The following is a 15,115-nucleotide window of genomic DNA, read 5'->3' as shown; positions in this document are numbered from 1 at the left end:
TCCCAGGTAGATGGCCAAGCGGGTTCCCACAAACGGGTTGGTTTACTCGGACCTAACGGGCGAAGACGCTCAGGTGCTGGAAACACGGGGAGGTGAAGCGAACTGACTGGGATGAAAGATCGGGCGAAGAGATTCATAATCGAAATAATCGGAGTCGTACTCAACCAGCCGGTCATACAAATCAAGGTCCTCCTCATAGTCTGAAAAGTCAGAGTGCAGAAGAATATGTGGTGCTGGAGGGGTAAGATGTCTGAGAGTCCAAACACTTGTCCATATCATGCATTTTAGCACATAAAACTCACAGATGTCACTGTCGTAGTCGTTTGTGGAGTTACATAAATCAGTGCAAAAGAGATTACAACAGCAGTCACTTGGGGATAACTCCTGAGTCGAGGGCTCACATACAAACAGTCATATAGAGGATTAAACACAGGATTTACAGTGTCAATTTATCCTATAAAGACGGTGTTTCTGCATCTACTAACATTGTGGATAACACAATAAGAAACAAAACACCAACTATTTGAATGTGATTTGAACTTTGTTGAGCTAGAAATGCTTGAAGTAATGTGGCACAGTCAGTAATTTACTGAATAAACCCTTTCGAGGCTCTGTTCATTGACTTAATCCTTGATGTAAAAGTGTGTGTGTGTGTGTGTGTGTGTGTGTGAGGGGGGGGGGGTTATTACAATTTAAGGACAAAATATGTGAATCCTGCATGTTTTAGATGGTTTGTAAGGGAGACCAAATGTCCAATTAAAAAATTGTGGTCAGATGCAACGATTCAGCCTCAAATATATAATTCAAGAATTCCATCACATCATGACTGCACTCTTTCTGTGGAGTGGTATAAGTTATGAACTTTTTCTTCTAACAGCCACATTTGAGATGATCATTTCCAGCCCGCTTCTTTGTTGTTGATTTCCATGGTCGGACTCATGGAGTACATCTATTTTGTCATTGTACTTTAGTAAATTGTACTTAGTGTTATTTAGTTATTTATTTATTAGCAATCCATCTATTTCCTTTGCCGCTTATCCTCACGAGGGTTGCGGGGAGTGCTGGAGCCAATCCCAGCTGTCAACGGGCAGGAGGCAGGGTACACCCTGAACTGGTTGCCAGTCAATCGCAGGCCACATGGAGACAAACAGCCACACTCGCAATCACACCTTGGGCCAATTTAGAGTGTCCAAATAATGTTGCATGTTTTTGGGATGTGGGAGGAAACCAGAGTGCCTGGAGAAAATCCACGCAGGCACGGAGAGAACATGCAAACTCCACACAGGCGGGTCCGGAATTGAACCCGGGGCCTCAGAACTATGAGGCCAAAACTTTATCAGCTGATCCAGCGTGCCACCTGTATTTATTATTATTATTATTATGATTATGTTTCTACTTTTAAACCTTACATTTGCAAAACATATTATTGTACAATAGTGAACAGTATTATAGTATTATATTTTTGATAGTTAAAAAAAAACACTTTTTACCCATAAGTACTTCTTTCCCCTTTTACCATGGTCCTTTTCTAACACAATTATATACTGTTCCACTTGAGTACACATTACTTTTTCCACCTCCGGCAATTTTCTTTCGTATTAATAATGAATTTAACGTGAACCTAGTACAGGTCCCGTCCAGTACGCTACTGCGGTTAGTTAATGTATGGATCAATAGGGGGCGCTGCGAGGCCGCCTAGAGTCCACAGTGCGCACTACGGTGCAGGAGAGAAAGGAAACGACAGTGGCGGAACGCAAAGAGCTTATGTCTAACGTAGCTAGACAAGGGACTTAGTGTGCCCTGGCGTCTCTCACTTCTCCGGTAGAGCGTTTGCCCAAATATCACTGCAAAATGGGAAGAGTCGGCTGTGTTTTTTGTACCACGACCTTGGATGAATGTGTCGCGTAATGCGACCGAAAAGAGTTGCCTTTTGGGGGATACATTTATGTTTTGGGGCGGATATTTTTTTACGAGAGTAGCTAGTTGCTAGTTCTGGCTAGCGGCTGTCAGGGTACTTGGAACGTATTTTTGCAAGGATGCTACGATGGATACGACAGCAGCTGGTAAAAAAAAAATAAAAAATCTTAACCAACGTTCTTATTGTGTTAGCCGAAAAGTGCATTTGATAGTTGTCGCGTGAATTAAGGATAACAGTAGCCCACATTAATGTGGACGAAGTTTCATCAGCTGGATATTTGGCTAGTTAACGTTGGCAGATGTCGATGTGTCAAAATAACTGTCAACCTTTTAACGTTGTGCTAAGAGAGCAACTCACCCAGTAAGCGAACATAACGTTTGTGAAAACAAGACAATGTTGTGAAACAGGCAGTCGGATGTTCACGTTTATGTTACCTTTTACGGTTTGCTTGCTTTTAGTTGGTTTACAACTTGGATTAGTTTGGAGTCACTCAGCTAGCTAAGAGTGCATTTTTGTTAAACTTTTGCAAAGTCAAATTGAAGTTGGTTTGGCCTTGTGTTTGTGGTTACCTTGCCTCCGTTGCGGGTTCCTTGCAATGTATTACTTGTACCAAGACTAAAAAGAATCTCCAGTTTGTTGTGAAAACCCAGCAAGCCTCCTCATCCCTGCAAAACGTCCCCATTACTCTTGAATGATTACCGTTCAGTAGGCTTACATTTCTTGTCTGTGATTTAGTTCAGTGGTTTACACAGCAATTATATCGGACGTTGCTTGGTCATAGAAACTAAACGTCGAAGGTCTAATGTGAGCGTTGTTTTAATGCGCAATTAGACACGAATTTCTCTCAATTTATGAAATAGTGTTTTCTACGAGCAATTCTTAAAGATCTGGGTAAATTGGCAGTCATAGCTGATTGTTCATGTTATAGTGTTGTCATATTCTGATTTCAATTAATTGTAATGCCAGCACAATCACGAGCCAAAATTACTACATCGCAGCAATGTCTTAAATTCAACTGAAAGGACAAATTGGGTCATATTTGAAGCATTTCTCAACATGTTTAAAGACAATCTTTAAAAATGAGAGCGTTTAAAAGCTTGGACTGTCAAACATTATGCAGCAAAATCACTTAAGAAGCTATGTGATAAATGCATGCTTGGACATTGTCCATCTAATTGTGGCACAAGTGTTAATTAATAAATCATCCAACCATCTATTTGCTGGACTGGTAATCGTCATGAGGGGTTCGGGAATGCTGAAGCCTATCCTGGCTATCTTCTGGCAAGAGGTTGGGTACATCGAAAACTGGTTGCCAGCCAATTGCAAGGCACATAAATTGGTACCTCCACTTACGAAATCAATTCATTCCGGAAGTCATTTTGTAACTTGGATCGTAAGTAGAAACACATTTCACATGTAAATAGCCTAATCCGTTCCAAGCCCCTGACACAGCACCCCCCCCCTGACAAAAGTAAGCAGTCAAACGCCACATAATGAATAGAATAATAAAAACATGACAAATAAGCATTCAAAGTGTACATAATGTGAATAATATTAAAAAATTATGTTCATTTACCTTTGGCGTTGAGCAATGATGCGAAGAGAAGGTGCATGACAAGCAAAATGGCATTGTGGGGTACAGAGGAAGAGGAGGCACGCACACAATTCCACTGAAATTAATAAATTCCACAAACTATGATTTAAAACAAACATCTACATTAAAGTACCACTGACAACTAAAACATTGTCAATATGTTGTTAACCAAAAAAAATCAGCTGGAATCGACCCATCCGTTTGTTCACAGCACGTCTGAATGTTCCCGTATATGGATTTTTTTCATCTCCCGCCATGAAAATTCTCTCACCACATTTGTGTTGGAGAAAAACCAGGAAGTGACGTTTTTTGCAGATGCCTGCAGTGGCAGGTTCGAGTGTTTATACCAGATTTACCAGCGAGAGATTAGCTGTTTTTTTTCTGCGTGTTAGCCAAAATGACGGCTCATTTTATTGCTGGATTTTGCTCAAACATTTGGCAGGATGGATTTACTCTTCATACGTTTCTAAAAGACCCGGTTCATTGTGAAAATTGGATTGCACAGGAGCAAAGAAAAAGAGCTTTTTGTGTTCCAGATGGCAGGTTAGGTGTGTATAGGGCTATTGAAAAAAAATACTTGGGGGGGGGGGGGACTAATTTGTCTCACAGTTTCTAGCATGTTACGTGTGAATTTAAAATAAATCCCCTTGGTCAAACCAGCAAAATATACCAAAGCACTTGTATTGCAATACAAGACAAAACAATAACAAAATAGAAGTACAAAGACAGTTTAGTTTAGCCAAACGATGTATAGTCACCAAACATGAACAAATGTTATTTCCAGCGAAAGTTCCAGGAAGGCAGTGTGGCCGTTAGCCGGCAGCCTCCCGTTAGCTGGCGGGCCGCCGGCGCGTCGGTGGGTCGGCGGAAAGGTGGGCAGCCGTGTGCGGGGAGGAGAAAGGAAAGAAAAACCAACGAGCGGCTCCGTAAGAAGCATATCAAGGTTCTGGTGTGGTCTAGCCAGTCTCCAGACCTAAAACGAATAGAAAATCTCTGGAGGGAGCTAAAATTCCGTCTGATCAAGGGAAGATCTGTGTGGGTGTGTGTTTGTGTATTGGGGGGTTTGGGCAGGCGTTATGAAGATTGTGTTGAATATCGAAAATCAAATATAATAAACATGATCATGCATAATAAATTAATACGATAACAAAATAAAATAGTAAACAAAAAAATCCATATGGAAAAATAAATAATCATATAAATACAGGAACCAGCAATTCCACATTTCTTTCTTTTATCTAAATTTACTTACACAACAGTTAATTTTTTAAAATTATTAAACACGCCATGAATGTTATTTTTCAACAGCTCATATAAATTTATCAGTTTGAACCATCTCCTTTCCTCTCCCCTCAGTTGGTGACCACAGCCCTAACGCTCTCTGACTGGTCGCTATAATAATGTTTAAACATGCCTTCAAAATACTGTATGATACAGATACGCCACGAAAATGAATTTAAAGTGCATGAAAATTTTAACTCGCAATAACGCGAACACCTGAACGACAAGATGCTCACATTCTTAACAGTTCTTTTCGAGAGTTTCTGAAAGCCTGTACCTCAGCTCTTTGGGATAGGCATGATTCAATGCATACAACAAACCAATGTGCATTCAACACGCCTTTGGAATGTTACCCAAAGCGGTCAGGACCTTGATTCTGTCCATAACGATTATGTCATCATAATTTTTTTTTTTTTCCCCTGGAACACAAAGGTCCCGTACAACAGTGTGTTCATCTGCATGCTGAAATAAGAACATATATTTTATGAGGTAAAGAATGCAGCCCTATGGAGGCACAAACCAGTGCAATCTGTTGGCCGGTCCCAAGCCCGGATAAATGCAGAGGGTTGCGTCAGGAAGGGCATCGGGGTAAAAACTGTGCCAAACAAATATGAGCGTTCATCTAAAGAATCCCATACCGGATCGGTCGTGGCCCGGGTTAACAACGCCCGCCCCCGGCACTGCTAACCTGCAGGGCGTCGGTGGAAATTCAGCGACTGTGGGTCGAAGACAAAGAAGAGGAGGAAACCGGATCCATCGTCAGAAGAAAAAGAGGAATGCACAGAGCCTACAACTGAGTGTAGGGACTTTGAATGTTGGGACTATGACAGGAAAAGCTCAGGAGTTGGTTGACATGATGATTAGGAGAAAGGTTGATATTCTGTGCATCCAAGAGAGCAGGTGGAAAGGTAGTAAGGCTAGAAGTTTAGGAGCAGGGTTTAAATTATTCTACCACGGAGGAGATGGGAAGAGAAATGGAGTAGGGGTTATTTTAAAGGAAGAGGTGGCTAAGAATGTCTTGGAGGTGAAAAGCGTATCAGATCGAGTGATGAGACTAAAATTTGAAATTGAGGGTGTAATGTATAATGTGGTTTGCGGCTATGGCCCACAGGTAGGATGTGACCTATAGTTGAAAGAGAAATTCTGGAAGGAACTAGATGAAGTAGTTCTGAGCATCCCAGACAGAGAGAGAATTGTGATTGGTGCAGATTGTAATAGACATATTGGTAAAGGAAACAGGGGCGATGAAGAAGTGATGGGAAAGTATGCCATCCAGGAAAGGAACTTTGAGGGACAGATGGTGGTGGACTTTGCAAAAAGGATGGAGATGGCTTTAGTGAACACTTATTTCCAGAAGAGGGAGGAACATATAGTGACCTACAAGAGCGGAGGTAGAAGCACGCAGGTGGATTATATTTTGTGCAGACGATGTAATCTGAAGGAGATTACTGACAGTAAAGTAGTGGTAGGGGAGAGTGTAGCTTGACAGCATAGGATGGTAGTGTGTAGGATGAATCTGGTGGTGGGTAGGAAGATTAAGAAGACAAAGGTACAGCAGAGAACCATGTGGTGGAAGCTGAGAAAGGAAGAATGTTGTGCGGCCTTTCAGAAAGAGCTAAGACAGGCTCTCGATGGACAGCAGAAGCTCCCGGAAGACTGGACAATGACAGCCAAGGTAATCAGAGAGACAGGCAGGAGAGTACTTGGTGTGTCTTTTGGTAGGAAAGGGGAGAAGGAGACTTGGTGGTGGAACCCCAAAATACAGGGAGTCATACAAGGAAAGAGATTAGCGAAGAAGAAGTGGGATACTGAGAGGACTGAGGAGAGGCGAAAGGAGTACATTGAGATGCCACGTAGGGCAAAGGTAGAGGTGGCAAAGGCTAAACAAGAGGCGTATGAAGATATGTACACCAGGTTGGACACGAATGAAGGAGAAAAGGATCTCTACAGGTTGGCCAGACAGAGGGACAGAGATGGGAAGGATGTGCAGCAGGTAAGGGTGATTAAGGATAGAGATGGAAATATGTTGACTGGTGCCAGTAGTGTGCTAAATAGATGGAAAGAATATTTTGAGAAGTTGATGAATGAAGAAAATGAGAGAGAAGGAAGAGTTGAAGAGGCAAGTGTGAAGGACCAGGAAGTGGCAATGATTACTAAGGGGGAAGTCAGAAAGGCAATACAAAGGATGAAAAATGGAAAGATAATTGGTCCTGATGACATACCGGTAGAGGTATGGAAGCAATTTGGAGAGACGGCTGTGGAGTTTTTGACCAACTTATTCAACAGAATACTAGCGGGCGAAAAGATGCCTGAAGAATGGAGGAAAAGTGTTCTAGTTCCCATTTTTAAGAACAAAGGGGATGTTCAGAGCTGTGGGAACTATAGAGGAATAAAGTTGATGAGCCACACAATGAAGTTATGGGAAAGAGTAGTGGAGGCTAGACTCAGGACAGAAGTAAGTATCTGCGAGCAATAGTATGGTTTCATGCCTAGAAAGAGTACCACAGATGCATTATTTGCCTTGAGGATGCTCGTGGTAAAGTACAGAGAAGGTCAGAAGGAGCTACATTGTTTCTTTCTGGATATTGTCTGGTGTGGCAGAGAAGTATGTTAAAATAGTACAGGACATGTATGATGGCAGCAGAACATTGGTGAGGTGTGCCTTAGGTGTGACAGAGGAATTTAAGGAGGGGCTGGGACTCCATCAGGGATCAGCTCTGAGCCCCTTCCTGTTTGCAGTGGTAATAGATAGGCTGACAGATGAGGTTAGACTGGAATTCCCTTGGACCATAATGTTCGCAGATGATATTGTGATATGCAGTGAAAGCAGGGAGCATGCAGAGGAACAATGAGAAAGATGGAGACATGCACTGGAAAGGAGAGGAATGAAGATTAGCCGAAGTAAAACAGAATATATGTGCGTGAATGAGAAAAGTGGAGGGGGAAGAGTGAGGGTACAGGGAGAAGAGATAGCGAGGGTGGACGAGTTCAAATATTTAGGGTCAACAATCCAGAGCAATGGTGAGTTTAGTAAGGAAGTGAAGAAACGGGTCCAAGCAGGTTGGAACAGCTGGCGAAAGGTGTCTGGTGTGTTATGTGACAGAAGAGTCTCTGCTAGGATGAAGGGCAAAGTTTACAAAACAGTGGTGAGGCCGGCCATGATGTACGGATTAGAGACAGTGGCACTGAAGAAACAACAGGAAGCAGAACTGGAGGTGGCAGAAATGAAGATGTTGAGGTTCTGGTTCGGAGTGAGCAGGTTGGATAGGATTAGAAATGAGCTCATTAGAGGGACAGCCAAAGTTGGATGTTTTGCTGACAAGGTTCGAGAGAGCAGACTTCGATGGTTTGGACATGTTCAGAGGCGAGAGAGTGAGTATATTGGTGGTAGGGTGCTGAGGATGGAGCTGCCAGGCATAAGGGCGAGAGGAAGACCAAAGAGAAGAAGGTTTATGGATGTGGTTAGGGAAGACATGAGGGCAGTTGGGGTTAGAGAGGAAGATGCAGGAGATAGGCTAAGATGGCAAAAGATGACACGCTGTGGCGACCCCTAACGGGACAAGCCGAAAGGAAAAGAATAATTCTGGGAAGTAAAGCTTGGATGGATGGCTAAAGATTGATGGACAGATAGATTTCAACTCATGTTACAACTTAATATTAAAGAACTGATTAGCTCCAAGGTACAATTTCAGACACCAGATGAAAATTTCAATACTGATGGTAGAATTGCTCAGACCCTGAAATAACAAATAAATATTTCTCAAGGTTATGACACGTTTTTTACACTGGGAAACTTGGACTGAAGAAACCACTGTCATTGATCCTTTGTGTGCGGTTTGAGAGATAAGTCTCTTGATGGTATTTCCACATGATGTATTGTGTTGTAAAATGGGGAACAAATGTTAACACAATGTACTGTGTGTTAAGTGTAGTTAATAAAACTAAGAAAAAGAGGAAATAATGCTATGCTGTAATTTACTTGCCTTTAAACAGTGTTCACAACTGGCATTACTGTAATGTGTTGTCACTTTGACTTAGAACCAATAGTTTTAAAAACAGAATGTAATGTATAAAGTAATGAGAGGGGGAGTTAAATAAAAGTTTTTCTAATGCTATTATCCTTGCTAGCACCATTGTTAAAATTATTTTTTGCTGTTTAAAGCCATTGAATTTGATGGAGTACTACTCAAGTACATGAAAGCCTATAACAGTGGAGTAAAGCCAACTTTTACTAGCCTCTCACAAGCTTTGTTAGCTTTCGCCCTTACTCACCTCGAGATGATGAAGTGGGGTGGGAGGTGTAGCTCCAGGTGACTCTAAATAACATAACATTCTTTTAAAAATTAGAATTATCACAATAAAAGTCTGGTAAAGGCTGCCACACACAAAGCAACGGGGCCGAACCCGACTGAACTGTCGCAAGATAACAGAACTCAACAATGGGTAAATTTGACCCAACTAATTTGTTAGGGTCAGAAAAATAGCCCTGAAATTTGACCCAACACAAACTACTTAAGAATTGTGTAAATTAAATGACCGACCTGTTTTTAGACTGGAAAAAAATGTGGTGTTTGTCACTGCATCCCAGGAGAGGACTTTCATTCAAGGATTGCTTGAGCTATGTTCACGTACCGTATTTTCACGACGATAAGGCACACTTAAAAGTCAGGGTGGCACTCGCGAGACAGTGAGGCACAATTTCACCTTTATTTTTGTAAGCAGAAGAACACGCCTACACTTTTTTTCCCCCCACTACGAGCAGTGGAAGCGAGTCATAAGTCAACACACCATCTTCAGCCACGGTTTCACACCAAACCAAACTCTTTACACTACAGTAAACAGAACAGTACAACCAGTAGACAACAAAACGATGATCAAAGAAATAATTGACACAAAACATGAATTTCAAATGTTATTTACATACACGTTTAGCGCTGCAAAGGATATACAGTAGAGAAAATAAGTATTTGAACACCCTGCTAAATTGCAAGTTCTCCCACTTAGAAATCATGGAGGGGTCTGAAATTTTCATTGTAGCTGTGAGACAGATAATCTAAAAAGAAAAATCCAGAAATCACAATGTATAATTTTTTTTTCAACGCTTTATTTATGTGATCCATCTGCAACTAAGTATTTGAACACCTGAGAAAACCAATGTGAATATTTGGTACAGTAGCCTTTGCAATTAGAGAGGTTAAACGTTTCTTGTAGTTGTTCCCCAGGTTTGCACACACTGCAAGAGGGATTTTGGGACACTCTTCCACACAGATCTTCTCTAGATCAGACAGGTTTCTGGGTTGTCGCTAAGAAAGACTGAATTTCAGATCCCTCCAAAGATTTTCTATTGGGTTTAGGTCTGGAGACCGGCTATACCACGCCAGAAACTTGATATGCTTCCTACAGAGACACACCTTGATTTTCCTGGCTGTGTGCTTCAGGTCATTGTCATGTTGAAAGACCCAGCCACGACCCATCTTCAATGCTCTGACTGAGGGAAAGGGGTTGTTCCCCGAAATCTAACCCTACAATGCAGTTGTCCTCTCCCATATGCAGAAAAACACCCACAAAACATGATGCTCCCACCCCCATGCTTCACAGTAGGGTTAGTGTTCTTGGGATAGAACTCATCATTTGTCTTCCTCCAAACATAGTTCTTAGAACTATGACCAAAAAGTTCCATTTGGGTTTAATCTGACCACAAAACCTTCTCCCATGATTCCTCTGTATCATCCAAATGGTCATTAAGACGGGCCTTGACATGTGCTGGTTTTAGCATGGGGAACCTTCATGCCATGCATGTTTTCAAACCATGATGTCTTAAGTGTACTACCAACAGTCACCTTGGAAATGGTGGTCCCAGCTCTTTTTAGATCATTGACCAAGTCCTGTCGAGTAGTCTTTGGCTGATTCCTCACCTTTCTAAGGATCATTGAGACCCCACGAGGTGATATCTTGCTTGGGGCTCCACTCCGATTGAGATTGATCGTCATGTTTAGCTTATTCCATTTTCTAATGATTGCTCCATCAGTGGACCTTTTTTCACTAAGCTGCTTGGCAAGTTCTCCATAGCCCTTTCCAGCCATGTGGAGTTGTACAATTTTGTCTCTGATGTCTTTGGACAGCTCTTGGTTTTGGCCATGTTACAAGTTTGAGTCTTACTGATTGTATGTGGTGGACAGGTGTCTTTATGCAGCTAATGACATCGCACGGGTGCATCTGATTGAGGATAATACATGGAGTGGAGGTGGACTTTTAAAGGCGGACTAACAGGTCATTGAGGGTCAGAATTCTAGCTGATAGACAGGTGTTCAAATATTTACTTGCAGCTGTATCCCATAAATAAATCGTTGAAAAAATCATACATTGTGATTTGTGGATTTTTCTTTTTAGATTATCTCTCTCACAGTGGACATGCACCTGCGATGAAAATTTCAGACCCCTCCATGATTTCCAAGTATGAGAATTTTCAATATAGCAGGGTGTTCAAATACTTATTTTCTTCACTGTAGCTATATAGCAACATTAGTTTAAAGCATACGGAGCATCCATGCACGCTATTTAAAAAGGTACCGTATAGGAAACCAAGTTCAGTGGTCCGTACTTTACTGACATTTTTAACAGCAGTCACTCACATTTGAAAAATGTACGGGTACGGTCAGTCATGCTCGCAAATATAGTTGCTGGTGTGATTTAGGGATGGAGTTTCAAGACCTTAAAATAACTTACTGGATTAATATAACATAACTTTAAATTAAAAATAAAATAAACAAATACGCAACTAAAATAGAAAAAAAATTCAAACTCAATGTTAATTTCCAATTTCAACTGATATTAGTACAACATGATATAAAACGGTCTTTAAAATTTTTCATCTATAAAAGTTCTTGATCTGACAAACTTTATATGAAGTAAACTTAAAAGCACTAGTCTGTCAAGGAATAAACACGTACGGTCTATATCTGCAATGTTTTGAAAATGCTGAAAGCTTAGTTCAACATAATCGGCATTAGTGGCAACAAGCTCGCGACACATTGTAACAAACATTTCTGTTGGCAATCATGATGTATTGTTATAATCTAGCGTAATTTATGGCGGTTTCGATATTGTCAATCCATTAATGAAAGCTAGCAGTAGATGATCTACATGTTCCTGAAGCATGCAGAGGGGAAAAGTTTTGAACTTCAACATAACGCGTACCACAGGCAAAATGACTGTTAGAACTTAGATCAAGTCAAAGTAAATCACAATCTCATACGTATTATAGTAAAGGAGGTGGATGGGGGTGGGGGGTGCATGCGCGCTACGCCGCGATTGCCGTAAATAGGAGGCCGGCTTGCTAGAATGCGCCTTTTTGTGCATGCGCTTGACTTATTGGCCACACTTGAGTCAAGCGACGAGGTGGATGATAGTCGATAGTCTTTTTTTTTTCTTTTTTTGGGCACGCCGTCACACGATCATCCAAAACTCCCTCGTGATCGACGCATTGATGGAACTGAATTTCCTTTGACATGGCTCATTATGTTGATGACTTTCACCGTAAATGCGCTTGCAGTATGTGAAGAAGCTCTGAACATTCCCTTTTGGCATCACTTCCGGACACGGTCAGTACGGTTAACTTGGATTTCCTGTTTCCGGGTGAAGACTGATTGTTTAGGAACAGGCTTGTTTAGTTAACGTTTATGAAATAAACACGTAAATTAATGTCAAGACGACACAAAATGAGCAACGTCTTTCAATGTCTACTTTTTCGACTCGTAACAAATTTTACACGCATGATTTTTCGTGCTCGAATGTGCAGATTTTAGACTGCGAAGCCGCGCGAGCGCGGTCACGCTTGTCAATTGTGAGTGACTAACTAAACCAAGCCAACTATGCACTATAAATTTTAAAGGTCGCTTGCAGCTTTGTTCCATTTTTTTCTGCCTCTTAATAACGTTGTTCGCCATTTGTCATCCATCGCTCCCACATCGCTCACAACTTCATTTTTTGTTCATGGCGATTTCCAGTGAATGAAGTTTTTTCGTTGTCTTTTTTTTTCACAGCGATTGTTTATTCTTTGTTAATCCATTGCTCGTATTGTTCTTCCAACTTGGGCCACCTCGTCTTGTTTCCACGGAAATTCAGCTTGGTCTTGTCGACTTGGCAAAGCTCGTTTTCCTACTTCCTCAAGTGGAAACAGACACTTTGGCCCAAGCATCCACAACAATGCCACGAGAAATTGTGGCGTAACTTGGCTGGAGCTGCCTCTTAATAGTTGTGTTCGCCATTTGTCATCCATCGCTCCCAACTTCACTTTTATTTTGTTCACGGCGTTGTCCAGCAAATGAAGTTGCTTCATTGTTTTTTTTTTTCATGGCGATCGTTTGTTCTTTGTTAATTAATCCAATGCTTGTATTGTTGTTCCAATTTGGGCCACCTCACCTTGTAGGCTCTCAGTATAACAAGCTCAGAGTTCATTAGCTGGGCTTGTTTATTCATGGAGGTTATTTGTTCTTTGTAAGCATATATCTTTGTTGTTACCATTTTTGGGGGACCTTAGCTAAAGCTATGTTGTTAAGCACAAAACACATACCAACATTATGTACCTTCTGGGGGGACGTGACTTTAGCGTCCTCTCCACTCGCACACTTTCTCCTGTAACTTCCACATGCTGTCCTCTCACAGGTCTGCTTTTCCTTTATATAACTAGTGTGTCAGCAGGAAATGCTTCCAGTCTGTTACAAATTTTGGACAATGGATCACGTATAAGGCGCTCCGCATTATAAGCCGCCCTGTCCGTTTTGGAGAAAATTCAAGACATTTAAGTGCACCTTATAGTCATGAAAATACTTATATAGAGGGCCGGGTCATGGGGGCAGTATCTTCAGCAGAGATACCCAGACTTCCCTTAACCCAGCCACTTCATCAAGCTCTTCTGGAGGGATCCCGAGGCATTCCCAGGCCAGCTGAGGGACAGGCTCTCAAGGATGTCCTTGGTCTTTCCGGTGGGAGGGAGGTGTCCTGGAGGCATCCAGATCAGATGCCCCAGCCACCTCACCTGGCTCCTAATTTGTAGGAGCTGCAGCTGTCACTAAGCCCCTCCTGGAAGACCGAGCCTCTCACCCTCTCTCTAAGGGAGAGGAGGAAACTTATTTCGGCCGCTTGTATCCGGAATCTTGTTCTTTGGGTCATGACCCACAGTTCGTGACCATAGATGAGGGTAGGAACATATACACTTTCTGCCATCTCATAGTCTGTCTTTATATGCTGCTGCCATAGGTAGGTGAACAAAGATATATACTTTTTATTGTGAATTAATAATATTTTGAGCAATTAAGGGAAATTCGATAATTTCCCATGACACGCCAGAAGAACTCTCACGTCACAGTAATGTGCAATGGAACACTGGTTGGGAATCACTGACAGCAGAGATTAATTCCTGTTAACGACTAGGAGAACATTGTTGATGAGGATTTTAACCTTGCTCTGGGTTCGATTTGTTTACCAGTGTCAGCTCATTCCTTTTCTTTTTGGCGCTCTCCCCCAACAAATCACCGTAATTTCTCGAAAATAATGCACAAATTTTTCCAAAAATATTTTCAAAAAGTTAATAGAGCCCATTATACTTAAAGCCCGGGTGTCATCCCTATAAACATTCTAAAATAGATATTGTGGTGAAAAATACATAAAACAGTATTCACTTCAATGTCTATACGGGAAAAAAAAAAGTGAGCGGAGAGCGCGTCATCCATGCACAAAGTTGCACAATTGAGTGTCCCTCGACATCCAAGTGGTCGCCATATTAGTTGCGTCCTCTGTCCTTGATGTCATCGTCACTTCCGTCGTTGAAAACGCGCAGTGCCTGCTACTATGGAAGCCGAACAATAGAGATATTCGCATTTTTCCGACGTCCCTTCTGACACCGAAGCTCTTTTCGAAAAGGACAACACCACACAACCGAGTGAAGTTACCGGGGAAATATTACACTATTTTTTTCAAGCCCTCAGGGCAATATTACACTATTGTTTCGAGCCATATTGAGATGATATCTGATCACGGCCAAACTGCATTCTGTCCGATCCACACCCGCGGCAGAGATGAGCCATCGCGGCTCATCAGAGCCGGCCGGTGTGGCTTATGACAGAGCCGAGAGGTGCTGCTTTAGTCACAGTCAAGCCGGGGCGCTTTATGCGGGCACGCGACTGAGTAACGCATTCTCGGCTGGGTTCTTCAGAGCGCCCCCGTCGCAAAGCCCGACACGCAGCCTTCGCAGAAGCTGCGACCGCCGAACGCGGCACCTCAGCCGGTGTGGCTGAGTTTCGGTGCCCGTGGTGGAATATAAG

The 15,115-nt window shown here is 42.1% G+C and overlaps 1 protein-coding gene across 6 annotated transcripts in view; it reads left to right on the top strand.

The window, feature by feature from the left end:
• The first annotated feature begins 1,701 nt into the window (after positions 1-1,701).
• Positions 1,702-15,115, top strand: part of atp11b (ATPase phospholipid transporting 11B) — a 108,936-nt gene continuing 95,522 nt past the window's right edge. For all 6 annotated transcript variants that reach the window (XR_009795769.1, XR_009795768.1, XM_061825303.1 and 3 more), the window contains exon 1: positions 1,702-2,063. Coding sequence is in view for 4 of the 6 variants with exons in the window: in XM_061825303.1 (XP_061681287.1) it covers positions 2,037-2,063 (27 nt within the window). In the remaining 2 variants the exon portion in view is untranslated. The remainder of the gene's footprint in view (positions 2,064-15,115) is intronic.

This window comes from Syngnathoides biaculeatus, chromosome 7 (genome assembly GCF_019802595.1).
Source record: "Syngnathoides biaculeatus isolate LvHL_M chromosome 7, ASM1980259v1, whole genome shotgun sequence".
Taxonomy (NCBI): Eukaryota; Metazoa; Chordata; class Actinopteri; order Syngnathiformes; family Syngnathidae; genus Syngnathoides; species Syngnathoides biaculeatus.
Note: the sequence above shows the minus strand (reverse complement) of the source record. Positions and strands in the feature narration are given on the sequence as shown.